Source organism: Silurus aristotelis (assembly GCF_946808225.1).
Source record: "Silurus aristotelis genome assembly, chromosome: 24".
Lineage (NCBI taxonomy): Eukaryota > Metazoa > Chordata > Actinopteri > Siluriformes > Siluridae > Silurus > Silurus aristotelis.
The window spans coordinates 5630163-5646013 of NC_139597.1; the positions used below are offsets into that span (position 1 = coordinate 5630163).

The following is a 15851-nucleotide window of genomic DNA, read 5'->3' on the forward strand; positions in this document are numbered from 1 at the left end:
CTTTGTGGTGGTGATGGTGGTGGGGGGTGCTATAGGTGGGTGTGGGCGTGGCTGTCTGTGGAGTCGAGCCCAATGTAAAATTTTGAGTTGGTTACCTTTTGGATAGGCGGCAGCCTCTTGCTCTCTCGGTTGACCGCTTCCAACGTCTCGATGTGCATCTGAACGATATCTGGGGGCGGAAAACGCACCGGATTAAGCGAAAGTCAGACCGAGAGGGTTTAGACGGCGTGCGCCCGGTGGAGCCGTTTCTACCTGGTATCATGATGTGAAGGGCCTTCAGGTGTTCGTTGGTCACGCCGCTCTCATTGCACACTTTGTCTACAAAGCGGTTGATGAAGCGAACCACCGAATTGGCCACGTCGGAGCTCTCGGCGTCCTCAAAGCCGCTCTCGGTGTCGTAGCTTTCGGCCATACTGCCTGCGATGCTACACACACACACACACACACACACACACACACACACACACACACACACGTCAGTGCGCCAGGCCTAGTTTTCTAGTACTAAATCCAATGAGGTGTGGTCTGTGTGTTATAAATAAGCGTTAGAGTCCACGTGAGACGTCTAGTTCTTTCTTTCCAGTCGCTATGAGACGAATTGGCCGTATCTCTGTTTGTTTTGGTGTGTTCACGAATTTACAGCTCGGTGTGTTTGCATGCTCAGGATAATGTCGGTAAGCGAGTCGTATGACGGAGCGGCTTGTCCTTATTCAGCCTCGCGAACTCTCCGCGAATACCACAGCACTTTGACAACTTTGTGTGTGAAGATTCTCAGGAGGCTTTCTGCAGGTTTCACCAAGTCAAACTCAAGACTTTTTTAAGACCTTTTTAAACACACGATAATTCGTTGTTAGCGGCTAGCCTTTACAGAGCCCTAAACTTAACTGTTTTCAAACTAAGTATCACTGAAATCTGTTTTACGTGTGTGTTACAATCCAAGATTGAGATTTGCACCGCCAATAGAAGCTGATCGGCTGTTGCATGTTGGTCTCATTTGTAGTTGTAATACGGCGAATTATATTTTGACTGGCAAAAGAAAGAAGTGCAACATCGCGGAAACTAACAAACAAAAACATTCTAAAATGCCGCGGGAGCATTTCCACCAGTATTAGAGGAAGCGCTGATGGACATCGAAAAAGACCAGTTTAAAATTATTTAAGACCTAGAACAGTGCATTTAAAACGTTTTAGGGCCTAAAATGTAGAGCTTTTTTATTTTTAAGACCTTTTTAAGACCTCGGACTAAAGAAGCGTATCGATCCAACCAGATGGAAGTCCACATGACGTTTCACGCTTCTTCAGTCTGAGGAAAGTTGGGTTCCACAAATTTGTATGCTCGAGGGTCGAGGTGTTTAAGAGGAAAATAAATCGTTAGACTGTAACTACCCAGTGAAGGAGAGAGTGTATAGAAGTATAGTATAGGAAGTTCAAATCACAGCACCATCAAGTTACCAATGATGGGGCCCTTGAGCAAGGCCCTTGATCCTCAACGGCTCAGTTGTAGTTTTGTCACGTATCTAAAATTTACTGAAGTGTTTCTATTTGGGGAGACTTTAACTTCACTACATTTTAAAGTCAAATATCTGACTTTTTACTCAACTACATTTTGCGAATTCAGTCGTTCCTTTTTATTTATGAGGATAAAAACGTAATTGGTTGAAACCGCAGCAATCCACCAATTAGGGTCAAGCGCACGCTGGGGTTTAAACTTGTTCTGATTGGCGCTTGATGGTTTCTATTTATCACCAACATGCAGTTCAGCATCAGTTCAACAGCAAGCAGAACATTTAGAGAGGAATAAATGATGTAAACTCCTGACTCGACACACGTGGCCTTTTTCTTTTTTTTTCTTTTTTTTTTTTTTTTTAAGTATTTGAAAAGACGGTTTAGGGGGAGAGATGGAAAAAAGTACACACATCCTTTACTCAAGTAGAAGTACAGATAGTTATGTTTTAAAAGATTCGGGTAAAAGTTGAAGTACTGACTATCTTTTATTACTGTTAAAGTAAAGACGTTTGGGCTCTGACATGTACTTAAGTAAAAATTAATCATTACTACTAGATGTTTTAGTGTCACGCTGGTAACTGGACTTCACTTCATATTAATATATTAAAACAAAAGAATTACACACTTTGTTGTCTAATTAATGTGTCCAGGCTAAACACCCACCAAAAAGAACACAAGCAGAGAAAAGATGATGATGATCAGGTCAACAAAAAGATAAAAATTTTGTAACGAGGCTGGTTTGAAAATGTAAGAAGTAGAAAGTACAGATGTTTGCGTGAAAATGTAATGAGTGAAAGTACTGATACCAGAAAAATCTTATTGTTTGTATAATTTTTAGCATTCTATTAATCTAATTTCATTTCTTTATATTCTTTCTTTTCTCGTTTTCTTTTGCTGCACTTTTACTAGAATAATATTTTACTTTGTGTACTTCATCCCTCACCGTGTAAATATAAGTTACGATCAAATACCTATCGATCCAGGCAGATCAAACTCCAGCTAACGCGACTCGACTTCCAGATTCTACAACGGTTGTGTTGTAAGTTTCCCCGACCTGTTAGTGACGAAGCTGTTGCTGACGCTCTCGACCTCGGCCAGGCCGGTGGTGCGCAGCAGGCGGTTCTTGCTGGTGTCTAACGGCAGCAGCAGGTAGCTCATGCGGTTGGCGTAGTGGATGGCCTGGCTGAACACGGTGCTCTCCTCCTTCTGCACGCGCTCCTGCTGACACTCTTTGCTCAGAGTCGGCCACAGGCGCGTCTGCTCCGACGCCATCTCCAGCGCGCTGAGCTGCTCCGGCCTGCCTGCACCATCCTCATCCTCAGAGAGGGAGAAATGAGAGGTGGAGATGTCGGGGTAAATAAAGTACAGAGATTATTAAAGGTGATTTAAGTCTGATGTGGAAATGCCACCATTATTATCATATTACAGATATAGGTACACTATACAGCTTTTCTGGGAAAGTGTACAGGATTGTCTTTGGATGTGGTAGCAAAAAATCTTCTCCTCACTTGAACTAGCAGTACTACCCCTGTACACAAAGCCAGCTCCATGAAGATATGCTTGACACGGGTTGGAGTGGAAGATCTTGAGCAACCTGCCGTAGCTCAGACTTCGACCCTAATTAAAACCTCTGGAATGAATTGGAACGCAATCCTGCCCCCTTCACCTACGTTATTTATAATTTATTAATGACTTATTTATGATTCAATGAAATGTATGTATTGGTCGAATTATTCTGTCGAAGCTGTCGAGCTAAAAGACAATGTGTTCTTACAGATCCTGCTGTGGATCGCTCGTCTGTCTCCAGATAAAGAGCTCTGATATGGTTCTGTACATCGCTGTAAAACATGGCCTCCCAAAACTGCATGTTGGTCCACACCATGTGCTCCTGCACACAGCTGTATGCAAACTGAGTGATGCCTCCACCAAGTTTCTGCAACACACACACATACACGCAATTAGAAACAGATGTTTAGAGGCTCAGTAAAGCTGCTGACTGGGTTGCAGAGTCTGGTATGTGTGAGAGGAGAGGAAAAAAGTCGGAGGAATAAACTGTGGTTGGTGGTAGGCATAAAATTAACTTGCCTAAAGGTTAGAGGAACTTTCTCCCTCTCATACACACGCACGTTTCTAAAAAGTGCGCAGACAGTAAAGTTACATGAGTTATCAGTGTCTCGCTCAGTCTGAGAGCAGAACAGCCACGTGCACATTTTCCTTAAAGAGACACAGACCTCAAATCCAGTCAAGAGTCTAAATACAACCACACTGAACTGCTGTACTGCACTGATGTAGAGCACTGAGAAAACTTCAGGAAGGATAAACAGAAGAAACAAAAGAAAGGTAGGGAGGAAGAAAGGACAGAAGAGGGAAAAAAAAAGGATAGAAGGAATTAAAGTAGGAAGCAAGAAAAAGTGTACAGAAGAAATGTAGGAAGCAAGGGTGGGAGGAAGGAAGAAAAGGTGTACAGACAAAATGGGGGACGGAAAGATGAAGGGAAGGAAAAAGAAAAGAAGGAAGAATTTAAATATCAAAGGAATGCAGATAAGGAAGAAAAGAAGGAAGGAAGGACAAAAAACAAGAAAAAAAAGATGCCATAAAAGAGAGAGAGGACGAAAGAAAAAAAAGGAAAAGAAGAGAAGAGAAGAGAAGAGAAGAGAAGAGAAGAGAAGAGAAGAGAAGAGAAGAGAAGAGAAGAGAAGAGAAGAGGACAGTAAATACTGAATGGACTGAGGGACTGGATTCTCAGTCACTGATCACGTTTATTCGTCACGTGATGATCAGCAGCTCACAGTAACAGTATGTTGTGGTCTAAATCACATCACTGCACGGCTGATCGTCCTGTCGATGAGTGTGTGAAGAAAAGGTGGCCTCAGTCTAAGACGTAGCTGTGGTGTGTTGTGGCTGATGTGATGGCGTGCCATGTGGTCATGTCATGTGATGTGATTTGCTGTCATATGATGCCATGTCTGGATGTGATTTTGATGTGATGTGAACGTACCCGACAGAAAGCAGTGACGAGGGGCAGGAGAGCTGCTGCAATGCCATGTTCATCCATGTGAGAGCAGTCCTGTTTTCACACACACACACACACACACACACACACACACACACACACACACACACACACACACAGAGAGAGAGAGAGCAAGTTACATAAGGGAATTTCCATGATATAAGCACTTACACACATACAGATATGTATAAACAGACATCCACAATATAATGCAATATATATATAAATACACAATACAAATCAAAGAAAAAAACTAAAAAAGGAAGAACAGGAGAAAAAACGGAAGGCAGGAAGGAGGGGAGGGAAGAAGGAAGGATGGAAGAAAGGGAGGGAGGACTGATGAGAGAAAGGAAGGAATGACCGAAGGAAGAAAGGCAAGAAAGAGGGAGAAAAAAAAGAAAGGACAAGAAAAAGATGGGGAAATAAGTAAGTAAGGGGAAAAAAGGAAGAAAGGAAGGAAGGAAGGAAGGGCAAAAAAAATGAATTGAAAGTAATGAAGGAAAGAAAGAAAAGAAATGAATTAAAGAATAAAGGAACAGAAATAGAAGAGAAAATAAAAGAAGGAAGGAAGACACACGTGAAGGAAGAAAAGCTGTGAGGAGGAGGAGTTGGTGAGGGTGAGGAGAGTGAAAATCTCAGCAGTACCTGCAGCGCGCAGTTCATCATGCGCACGATGTAGTCGAACTGCTGGTTATCCAGCACGGCTCTGTTCTGCAGCACGTGCTGGTTCAGCTCCTGAGTCAAACACACACGAGCTGCACGCCCTTTCAGCGACCGCAACACTGCCGGCATCAACTACACACACACACACACACACACACACACACACACACACACACACACGTGAATATGACATCAGAATACCCCACCAAACTAAATCTGATCAGCAGATGAAATGTGATCTGTAATGAACCTTCTTGGCCTCCAGCAACTTGTTGTCGAAGATGTACATGATGCAGTTCCTGACGACCTCCAGCCGCCGCGCACTGTTTGCCAGGACGCTGCCGTTTCTGTCCACGGTATCACCTACAGGCAGGACAAAAACAGAAAAGAATGAAATGTCGTGGAATTTGTTTTCTACCTGCTCCTTCACCTCAAAATGCATTTATATATATTCATCTATTCGTTTATTTTTGATTTTTTAAAAACCTGATCAAGTTCCAGTTTTCCTCATTGCTTTGGTATCCATTTGTGACTCCCCAAAAAATTTCCCAATCTCCTCCCTTCCGTCTCGGCCCAAATCACAGTGGAGCAAATCACACTATTTCTTTCTGCGCAATCCACTACTGTTTTACAACTCGGAGACTGTAGCGCTAATGGTGTACGGGTCAGCAGGAGTCATTTAGGGTCAGAGAAGAACGAGTGTATGAAACGTCGAGACGTATCACACCGGCGCGCACACTCACCTAGGGGAGGGCCTGAGGGCGCCATCTCCTTCAGCTCAGATTTGACCACAGGGGGAGCCGATATGAGCTTAGCAGCTGCGTGATCGATAAACAGCTGGACAGAGACCTCGTCCAGGAACGGAAAGGGGGTCAGAGACACAGGGATCTGAGACTGAGGACTGTCCAACGCTGAGCGCTGAGTTTTGTGCATGGCTACTGCAGGGTACGGGTTCTCCTGTAGGAGATATGAGATAGAGCCGAGAAAAGAGAGAGAGAAAAGAAAGGGTTAATGAAGAGTTTCCAGAAGAAGCACGAATGTTGCTTTAAAAGTCCTTAAATATCAAATAACGATTACATACAAATGTATACATTAAACAAACTACAGGTTGTCCAAAATTCAGCTGCGAGGATTCTGAGTAAGACCAGGACTGGTGAACATATTTCTCCATGTTTTAATCATTGCGTTGATTCCCTTTTTGTTTCCGGATTGATTTTAAAATTAGAGTGCATGGTACGGGGCCTGGTACATGGTACTCCAAGGCGTGATCTCCGCTCCTCTGATTCCGGTCTTTTGGTTGTTCCTCCTACCCGTTTACGCTCTATGAGTGATCAGGATTTTTCCTCACATGCACCAAAGCTGTGGAATTCTCTCCCCACTGAGATTAGACAGGCCGAGTCTTTTACTTTTTTTAAATCTCCTCTTGAAACTCACTTTTTCTGGACAGCTTTTAGGTGATTTTTGTTATTTTTGTGATGTTTATGTATTTTCATTATTATTTTTCTTATTAGTTTTCTTATTCTTAATTCTTCTTTGCTTGAAAAGCACTTTCAGATGCTACTTTAAAAGGTGCGATATAAAATAAAGATTATTGTTATTATATTGTTGTAATGTATAGAAATAATCGTTTGCATCAAACACCATGTAGCACACTACTGATTTAGCAGAAAAGTTTGTCTTGTTTTGTCTGTTTTAATCTTTTCCTACAAAGTGAAGTAGAAAAATGTCTGGACAGGATGTTATTCCACCAAAATGTAATAAAAACTAATAATTATCGATAGCAGGATAAACAGACAGACGGATAGGAAAAGAAATAAAGTGACAGACGAATGAATAGAGAAAAGTAAAGGGAGACAGAGACAGACAGACAGACAGACCAGAGTAGACAAATAAAGACATAAAATTCTTTCGGCTTCTCCCATTAGGGGTCGCCACAGTGGATCATTCCCATCTTAGATTTGGCACGTTTTTACGTTGGATGCCCTTCCTAACGCAACCCTCCCCATTTATCCGGGCTTGGGACCGGCACGAAGAGTGGCTGGGGTTGGTTCCCTGCCCGGGGATCGAACCCGGGCCGCAGTGGTGAGAGCGCCGCATCCTAACCACTAGACCACCAGGGAACCAGACAAACAGACATACAAACAGGAAAATAGAGACAGACAGCTGGGTGGATAAAGAGACAGACATCTGTAATTATTAGTGCCAAATAATTCCCCATTTTACTTCATTTATTTATACGTAAATTTTAATTATAAATGTTCATATTTTATTTATCAACATTGTGCATTTTTATACTTTTGTATTGATTCATATATATATATATATATATATATATATATATATATATATATATATATATATATATATAATTTATTTATTTATTTTATTTAATTTTTTTTTGCTTTGGCAAAAATGTATGTAGACAGTTTTGGCAATAAAGTACTTTAAACTTAAAATTGCGTAAGGAAAAGGACAGATAATCGGACAGACACATAAACAGCCGAAAGAAAACCAGACAGAAAACAAAAGACAACTGACAGACAGACGGATTTGCAGATGTGCAAAAAAAACCCGAAAAAAAACGATTTGCAAATGTGGAAGAAATCATGTTTTCTTAAAACTTCTAAAACCCATACAAGGAAATCTGCCCTTCATAGCGTCAAAAAAAAAAAGCCATACTCTGGCGGAAAAACATACCAAACCCAGAAGGAGTTCTTTTGGCACAGAAATACTTTGGTCACTCTTTTACAGTAATCAATGGGAAAAAAATGTAAAAGAGCAAATTGTACTAGTCTCTTTCAGGAAGTTGGCACGAAGAAGGAAGTCACACTGTCAATTACTGAGTGAAAATACACAATAAATACTATTTTCACAGGCGCTCCACTTCCCCATTGTGCCCAAGTGTTAACACTACTGTTACTATCAACATTAGGTTTTTTCTTCCACACACAAACCTGGAGTTCAGATCACTACGCAATAGACTACACAATACATACTAGAGGTCGACCAAATCATCAGTTTTGTCGATTAATCAGCACCGATAGTTGCTGGAATTATTGGCAATAATCCACACCAATAGTTTTTCCGGGTCATTATGAGAGCGGCCTCTTTTATTTATAATTTATTAATAATATAATTATATTCATTCATATATTTATTTATTCATATTTATTTCATTTACCACCGTTTCATGATTCTTTACTGTTTTGTTTTTTTGTTTTTTTAATAAATTTCAGTACTTTTTTGCATCATGTGCATGTTTGTTCTTTCTTTTATTTTTATTGCATATACATTTTAAAAACTATAGGTTATCGACGAATACGATACACAAAAGTATTGGGACACCTGGTTTCCCCAGCCACATGTGGTTCTTTCCCAAACTGTTATTGCAAATGCTGAAGGCACACAATTGTAAAGGATTTCTTTGGAAGCAGTAGCATGAAAGTTTCCCTTCTTAAGAACTAGGAGACTCGAACCTGCTCCACCATGACAATGTCCCCTTGTCCACAAGCTTCATGAAGATATGATTTGCATGAGTTGAAGTGGAAGATCTCCTGCTATAGAGCATCCTAGGGATGAATTCGAACCCTGATTGCACCCCAGATATCCTCACATCATCTACATCAGTACCTGACTTTACTCACACCCATGTGGCTGATGAGCACAAATCTGCACAAGCAGGGGAATTCAGTGAAACATCTTCCCAGAAGAGTGGAGGGAATTATAAGAGCAAATTGGGACTTAATGTGGAAAAATATACACATACCATATTTATGACCAGGTGTCCGCAAACTTTTGCAAATGTAGTGTGTGTGTGTATGTATATATATATATATATATAAAATCGGTATCGGTAAAATCCACTATCTAATTCATCCAAACTCATTAATTACACTGAGGCATCAAGGATCTGAGAGGTGCAGAGGTAGAAACGGGGACATACGTTTTTGAATAAATGCTCGGCCAGCTCCTTGATGTGGTTCATCACTTTGTGCAGGTCGTTCTGCTCGCGCCGGATTCGCTCCACCTGGTTGGCGATGAGCTACATGAAAACGAAACAGACGGATGAAATAAAAACGCGCTCATCGCATCAATACGGCAGGGTAATTTTCTAGCGACCGAACCGAATCTCACATCGTCGAACAGGTCCGTGGGTCTGTACGGCGGCCCTCGCTCCGACACGAAGCCCGCAAACGCCATGCCGTCCAGCACCTTCATCAGGAAGTCGTCCTCGGAGAGCGTTCGCTGACCCAGAAAGGCGGCCTGGAGAAAAAAACAGAAAAAAAATATTGCAATGAAAAGTAAATACAGAAAAAAAGGTCTGTGTGAGGTAAGTTATAGTCGTAGCAGGACCTTATGGAAGCGAATGACCGGCTCGGGGTGAATACGAATGATATGCAGACACCAGCGATATCCATGGAAGAGCTGCGCGAAGAGCCACAGGAACACGGCACGGATCTCTTTGTCCTACAGGGCAGAAGACAATCGTGTCAGATCAGTGGAGATCCATCGTTGTGTAAAGGTGTGAGCTTCACAGTATCGTACCTGGATCCTTACTGGCGAGGGCTGCGTGGAGGACGGAGGGAAGGCGTGATCTGCTACAAACAGCTCCGGATCCAGCACCTAGGCAGCACAAGCATCCACATCAAAACTCCACCCAAAAAACACACGAACCAACAAAACACGACGAATCTGATGCCACAATCGAGATTTCATGACCTTTATTCATGTAGGCTTGTGCGAAATGATGTAATCATGTCTGCACGATTATTAGTCTACCACAATATCGACATCTAGTGGCGTTTACGCATCTGTTATATGCAAGTTATCAAAAAATACGCCAACCAGTGCACAAATCATGTGACTCGAACTTTTCTATATCAACCGGCAAACCCCTTGAAGCTCCGCCCCCTTCCACTAATCTTTTGAAAAGCGCTTAGACCTCACCCTAATGAACATCTTTGAGATGAACTAGAACACACCCGAGGTCTCCTCACCTGACCCTACATCAGTATCTCACTTTACTATCACCCTTGTGGATGAAGGAGCACAAATCTCCAAAATCTAGTGGAACATCTTCCCAAGAAGAGTGGAGAGAGTTATAATAGCACATGTGGAATGGGGTGATCAGAAAGCACATAAATCTTATAGTAAGGTGTCCACAAACTTTTGCCAATATAGTGTAGGTTTAAATGTCAATTAACTATGTGGAAGGTATAAACAAAATTAAAAAATCAGAAAGCAATCTAAATGAATACATAGAAAATATGTAAAGGCTGCTAATAATTAAAATGGATTAAAGAAAAGTACTGCTTTGCTGATGTTGTTTCATAATTTTAATAGAATTGTTGGAATAATGTGAAATTCCTGAACCTAAAAATCATCAGAAAGAATACGATTGATGTGTGCTATATTTACCTACAGCCCTACAGCTAGTTGTGCTCAGTGCTAATTTTAGCTCATGTACGTTTTTAATATCAGTCACCTGACTTGTGTGGAGCAACAACCTGTCAATTTGTGACTGAACGCACTTTGGTTTCAGTCACGCTGCATTTATCTGAAGAGCATTTCTTTTGTATGATAAACTTTGGCAACGTATTTGAAAAGTAAAAAAAAAAAAAAAAAGAAAAGAAGAAAAAAAAAAAAGGAAACCTTTATATGATAAAGACCTTGTGGCCAAGTTCTTTTGCGCAAAAAAATTAAATAAAAATAAAAAATTGAGAGAGGGGGAAAGTGACTAACTGATATGATTATAGAACTTTGGCCATGTGCTTGTGCAGCGAAAAAATTATAAAAAAAGAAAAAAGAAAAAAGAAAAAGAAGCCTGATGCATTTTTGTTTGCTAATATATTTTCTATTTTCTAGACTGACTTGTTCTTGCATGGCGTGTATGTCTCGATTTTATGTTTTTGTTAAATTAAAAAGGAACAAGTAAAAAAAATAAAAATAAAAAAAAATACAAATCAATCAATCAATCAATCAAAAGTTTCCATTAGTTTCTACAGACAGAGAAAAATAGCAGCACACTGACTTCTGTCAGAGAGCCACTGAGAGAGAAAACAGACCAGTGCACTGTTGTAGAGAGGTAGAGAGAGAGAGAGAGAGAGAGAGAGAGAGAGAGAGAGAGAGAGAGAGAGAGAGAGAGACAGAGAGAGAGAGACAGAGAGAGAGAGACAGAGACAGAGACACACACACATATTCTGGCCTTGATTCTAAACTCATAAAGCACTTCATACTTCTCTATACTCCTCCTTTCACTTTCTATGGTCGTATGCGGCAAGCGCATTAATTACGGCACCTAGCTGGCATACGGAATTGAATCATTCCCTCCGAATGAGACCAAAAACTATTCCCAACACCACAACACAACTCCAGCACCTGAGAGGAAAATCCCGTTCGCAAGGTCGAGCTCGTTCCCATCAACGTGAAGAAAAAAAAAAACCTGACAGCTATTATATTTTATCTCTTACACAACTCTAAACAAACAACTGCGGTGCTTTCAATTTAAAAGCGGGACGTTTCAAAAGCGAGCACGTGGCGCTGAGGGGATTTCTGAGCAAGTCGAGAAAATACTGCCTTTGCACAGGCTTGAAAAAAAGCCTTATTATTTCTTACATAAACACATAAAGAACCTAGAACACACTTAACAATTTGTACAATCCAAACAGAAGTTTATCAGAGTTATGACACAAAGTAGATTTAGTAGAAATAAATTATGCATTGGAATAATTTCCATTAATTAGCAATGCAAATAAAGCGTTGTTTATCTTCACATACATATGCATACTCAATAATACATTGAAAACATAGAAATGTAATAAATCATCAATATAGATTTTTTTTATGAACTTCCTGGTGCACATATGCTCACGAGTTAGAATCCCCTACATTCATAAAGAAATCAATAATAAAATGTTTTTATAAAAATATATATCAAAATGAATTGTACTCTGATTTATGCAAATGAGGCTTAAACATGCATACATTTGCATTTAAAATAAATCCAAATTTGTACATGATGCGTATATAGATATATTATATTATGAAAAGATTTATGTAGGATTATTAATCCATTTATACACATGTACATGGGAAAAAATAAAGGGAATTCATAAAAATGACCATACTATATTCAAATGAGGCTTTGTTTATTTAAAAATATGTTTGCATACTAATTTAAATATGATTTAGATTTTTTTATTTGTGAATTTATGAATGTAGGATTGTTTTTAATCTGGTTGTTAAGACAATTAACTCCAGCATGTTCAATAATAAATGAATAAATAATATTATTAATAACAAAAATTAGCCAAAAAAAAAATTTAAAAAAATTTACACACATATGTAATTAATATATTCTGAATATACTGTACAGGGAAGGTTTTTTTTTTCCATGAACTTCCTGTTGTGTGAATGTTCATGAGCTGGTCAGTGGCAATAAAGATGTTGAACTGTGGAGGTGAAGGTCATGAGTTCAAATTCCAGCACCACCATGCTGCCACTGCAGTCGCGTTTGATAAGGAAATCTGCCAAATGCGGTAATGTTACTACAATTTTTGTTATGAACTTTCTTTTGTACGTTCTAAACACTAGAACTAGAGACACATCAGCTTAGTGTGATTCAAACATGAGCAGGTGGTTCAGTGCTGTGTGTCACAGTACAGTGCTCGGAGTGTGTGTTAGAGAAGGAAGGTGTCGGAGGGGTTACCATGGAGAGCACTGCCTGTGTGTGCTGCAGAAGAGGCTCAGGCAGCAGAGATATGTGAACACACTCCGGGATAGTCACCGTGCCTCCGTCCAGATCTGCGATGATCACGTCCAACTTTAAACACACACACACACACACACACACACGTGGCAGATTCAAACAGTTCTACAAAAAAGGTTACCAGACTACAGGTTTTTTAAAATAAGGACAAGGTGAAAGCGTATATACATACACTATATTGCCAACGTATTGGGTCACATGACTTTTCCTGCTATATGTGGTTCTTTTCCAACTGTTACCACAAAGCTGGAGACACTCAATTGTGTCTTTAGATGCGCTATAAAAAGACTTTGCATTCGCTTGAACTTGGAAACCCAAACCTGTTCCAGCATGGGGATGTCCCTGTGCACAAAGTGAGCTCCATGAAGATCTGGTTTACATGCTTTGGAGAGGAAGATCTTGAGTGGCCTGCTATAGAGCTCTGATCTCATCCCTACTGAAGACCTTTGGGGTAAATTGGAACGCTGACTCCACCCCAGGCCTCCTCACCTACATTAGCACCTGCCTTTCGTAATACCTTTGTGGCTGATAAACACAAATATCCATAAGCACACTCCAAATCTAGTGGAACATCTTTCCAGAGGAGTGAAGGGATTTAGAAGAGCAAATTGGGACTAAATGTGGAATGTAGTGCTCAAAAATCACATACTATATTAATTACCAGTGACCCAATAATTTTGCCAATATAGTGTGTTGGTAATGGGACCCCTAGACAGAGAAGACAAAAAAGAAACTGCTTCATACCAGCTCCTGAGTTTCCAAGCGAAAAAAGGAGTTGACGCCGATGATGAAGGGTGTCGGTGTGCTGAGGACTTCCAGGAGCTTCCCGGGGAGGATGGGGACATAGGTGAAGCTGTGAGGAAGAAATGTATCGTGGGGGAGGAGAAAAAAATAATACTTTCTATATAAAAAACTTTTAAAAAAGTTGCTATTATATTATCATTATTAGACCAATCACAATCAAACCAAACACAGAACACTGATATGGTTACATATAAAATATCTGGTTTCATTATGACCACAAAACTGTCAATAAAATCATTTATAATGGAGGTGATTTTCCAAATACTTTAACAGAATGATTCCTGATATCAAAGGTCGTGAGTGTGAGAATTTTATTAGGGCATAATATCAAACTGGTGGGAAAGAACCCACAAATGTATACAAATCCAGTACTTTCTATGGAATTCCCCCCAACACACACACCTGTATTTAAGCGGGAACATGATAGCCAGCAGCGCTCGGCAGGCGTCAGTGAGCCGCTGGTAGCTCTTGGACAGGAAGAGGATCTTGTGCTCGGTCAGAGCGGCGCAAAACAGATACAATACGTTCACGATACCTGCGCGGAGAGAAACGATTAACGTGAAGCACATTTTGCCTCCACAACCTGAGAGACCTCTTTTCTGTATTGCAAGATGTGACTTGCTTCTAGGTTTCTTCAAAAACCACATTATGACGTGATCCGAGATGGTTCTGGTGAAACGGCCTGAGAATTGAGCCACTTCCTTGTAAAACGGGAAGTGACTGCGAGTTGACTGGTTTTGGTAACAGCCCTTGGCGCTGTTGCATGAAGCTAGACGTTTTCTAGCCGTTTCTTCGAAAGCATTTCAGCAGACATCATTTTGTAATGTTTACTATTATGTCCATTTCTTAAAGCAGATTGTACAAAGCTCTAGAACGCTGCTGGAGCGAAACCAAGCTGTACGTATGGGGACAAACTGTACGTCTTTCTGTACAAATGGCATTAAATACATTCGGCACATACTGTAGCTTTACAATTTATTGATTTAAGTTTAAGAAAATATCGGTGTTCACTTTTTGCTTTGATAAGACTCAGCTCTCAGTGTGTGTGTTCAGTGTAGTTCAACTCTGGTGATCTGAACCAACCACAGAAAACAACAGCTGCCATTTCCCTCCTAATATTAGTCATAACCCAATTCTGGTTAAGCTTAACATCTTACACTATAGAGTTTTAATTATTGGGACACCTGACTTGTCCAGCCATATGTGGTTCTTTAACAAACTGTTACCACAAAGTTCGAGGCACACACTTTAATAGAATGCTTTTGGATGTGGTAGCATTGAACTTTCCCCTTCACTTGAACTAGGAGACCCAAACCTGTTCCAGCAGGACAACAACTTTGTGCAAAAAGCAAACTCCATGAAGATATGCTTCACAGGGGTTGGGGTGGAAGATCTCCTGCTATAAAGCTCTGACCTCATCCCTATTGAACACCTTTGGGATGAACTGGAACACACCCCAAGTCTCCTCACCTACATCAGTACCTGACTTTACTAACAAAGTACAAATCTCCATAATCTCCACTGAAAAATCTAGTGGAACATCTGCCCTGAAGAATGGAGGTTGCTATAACAGCAAATAGAAAATAGGATGGTCCAAAATCTTATAGTTGGGGGTCCACAAACTTTTGCCCATGTAGTGTGGGTTTAAATGTCAATTAGCCATGTATTAGTGACAGACATTAAAAAAATAGTCAAAATCAGCACTTTTGGTTTAAGTCTGAATGGGTTTTGAGCTAAACATATTCAATAAAACAATGTATTAAATGTATTTAATTATTTATTGAAATTATTAAATAAATTATTATTATTATGCCAGCAAGCAGTTCCTGACTACACAACTGTTCCAATGATTATAGCCCACCTGCTCTTCTTAAATCTGATGCAGAGGAAATACTCCTCTGCATCAGTTTCCTATCTTTATTAGTTCTGGATTAGAAAATGATATTTTAATGCGAATAAATAAATAAATAAATAAATAAATAAATAAATAAATAAATAAATATACTGTGTGGAGGTTATTAAGTAAATGAAGATTAAATGTAGAAGGGGATCCTTAAAAAAAACCCAAATATGAATCTTATAGTCAGGTGTCCACAAA

At 40.1% G+C, this 15851-nt stretch overlaps 1 protein-coding gene across 12 annotated transcripts in view; it reads right to left on the reverse strand.

The window, feature by feature from the left end:
• sbf1 (SET binding factor 1) overlaps positions 1–15851 on the reverse strand; it is a 66509-nt gene that overhangs the window by 18394 nt on the left and 32264 nt on the right. For all 12 annotated transcript variants that reach the window (XM_083528801.1, XM_083528794.1, XM_083528798.1 and 9 more), the window contains 15 exons: positions 14156–14288; positions 13694–13802; positions 12890–13003; positions 9727–9804; positions 9535–9648; positions 9316–9444; positions 9125–9223; positions 5925–6138; positions 5432–5544; positions 5164–5313; positions 4504–4572; positions 3280–3438; positions 2560–2822; positions 253–425; positions 96–169 (listed from right to left, as the gene is read on the reverse strand). In XM_083528801.1, coding sequence (XP_083384927.1) covers positions 96–169; positions 253–425; positions 2560–2822; positions 3280–3438; positions 4504–4572; positions 5164–5313; positions 5432–5544; positions 5925–6138; positions 9125–9223; positions 9316–9444; positions 9535–9648; positions 9727–9804; positions 12890–13003; positions 13694–13802; positions 14156–14288 — 1991 coding nt within the window. The remainder of the gene's footprint in view (positions 1–95; positions 170–252; positions 426–2559; positions 2823–3279; positions 3439–4503; positions 4573–5163; positions 5314–5431; positions 5545–5924; positions 6139–9124; positions 9224–9315; positions 9445–9534; positions 9649–9726; positions 9805–12889; positions 13004–13693; positions 13803–14155; positions 14289–15851) is intronic.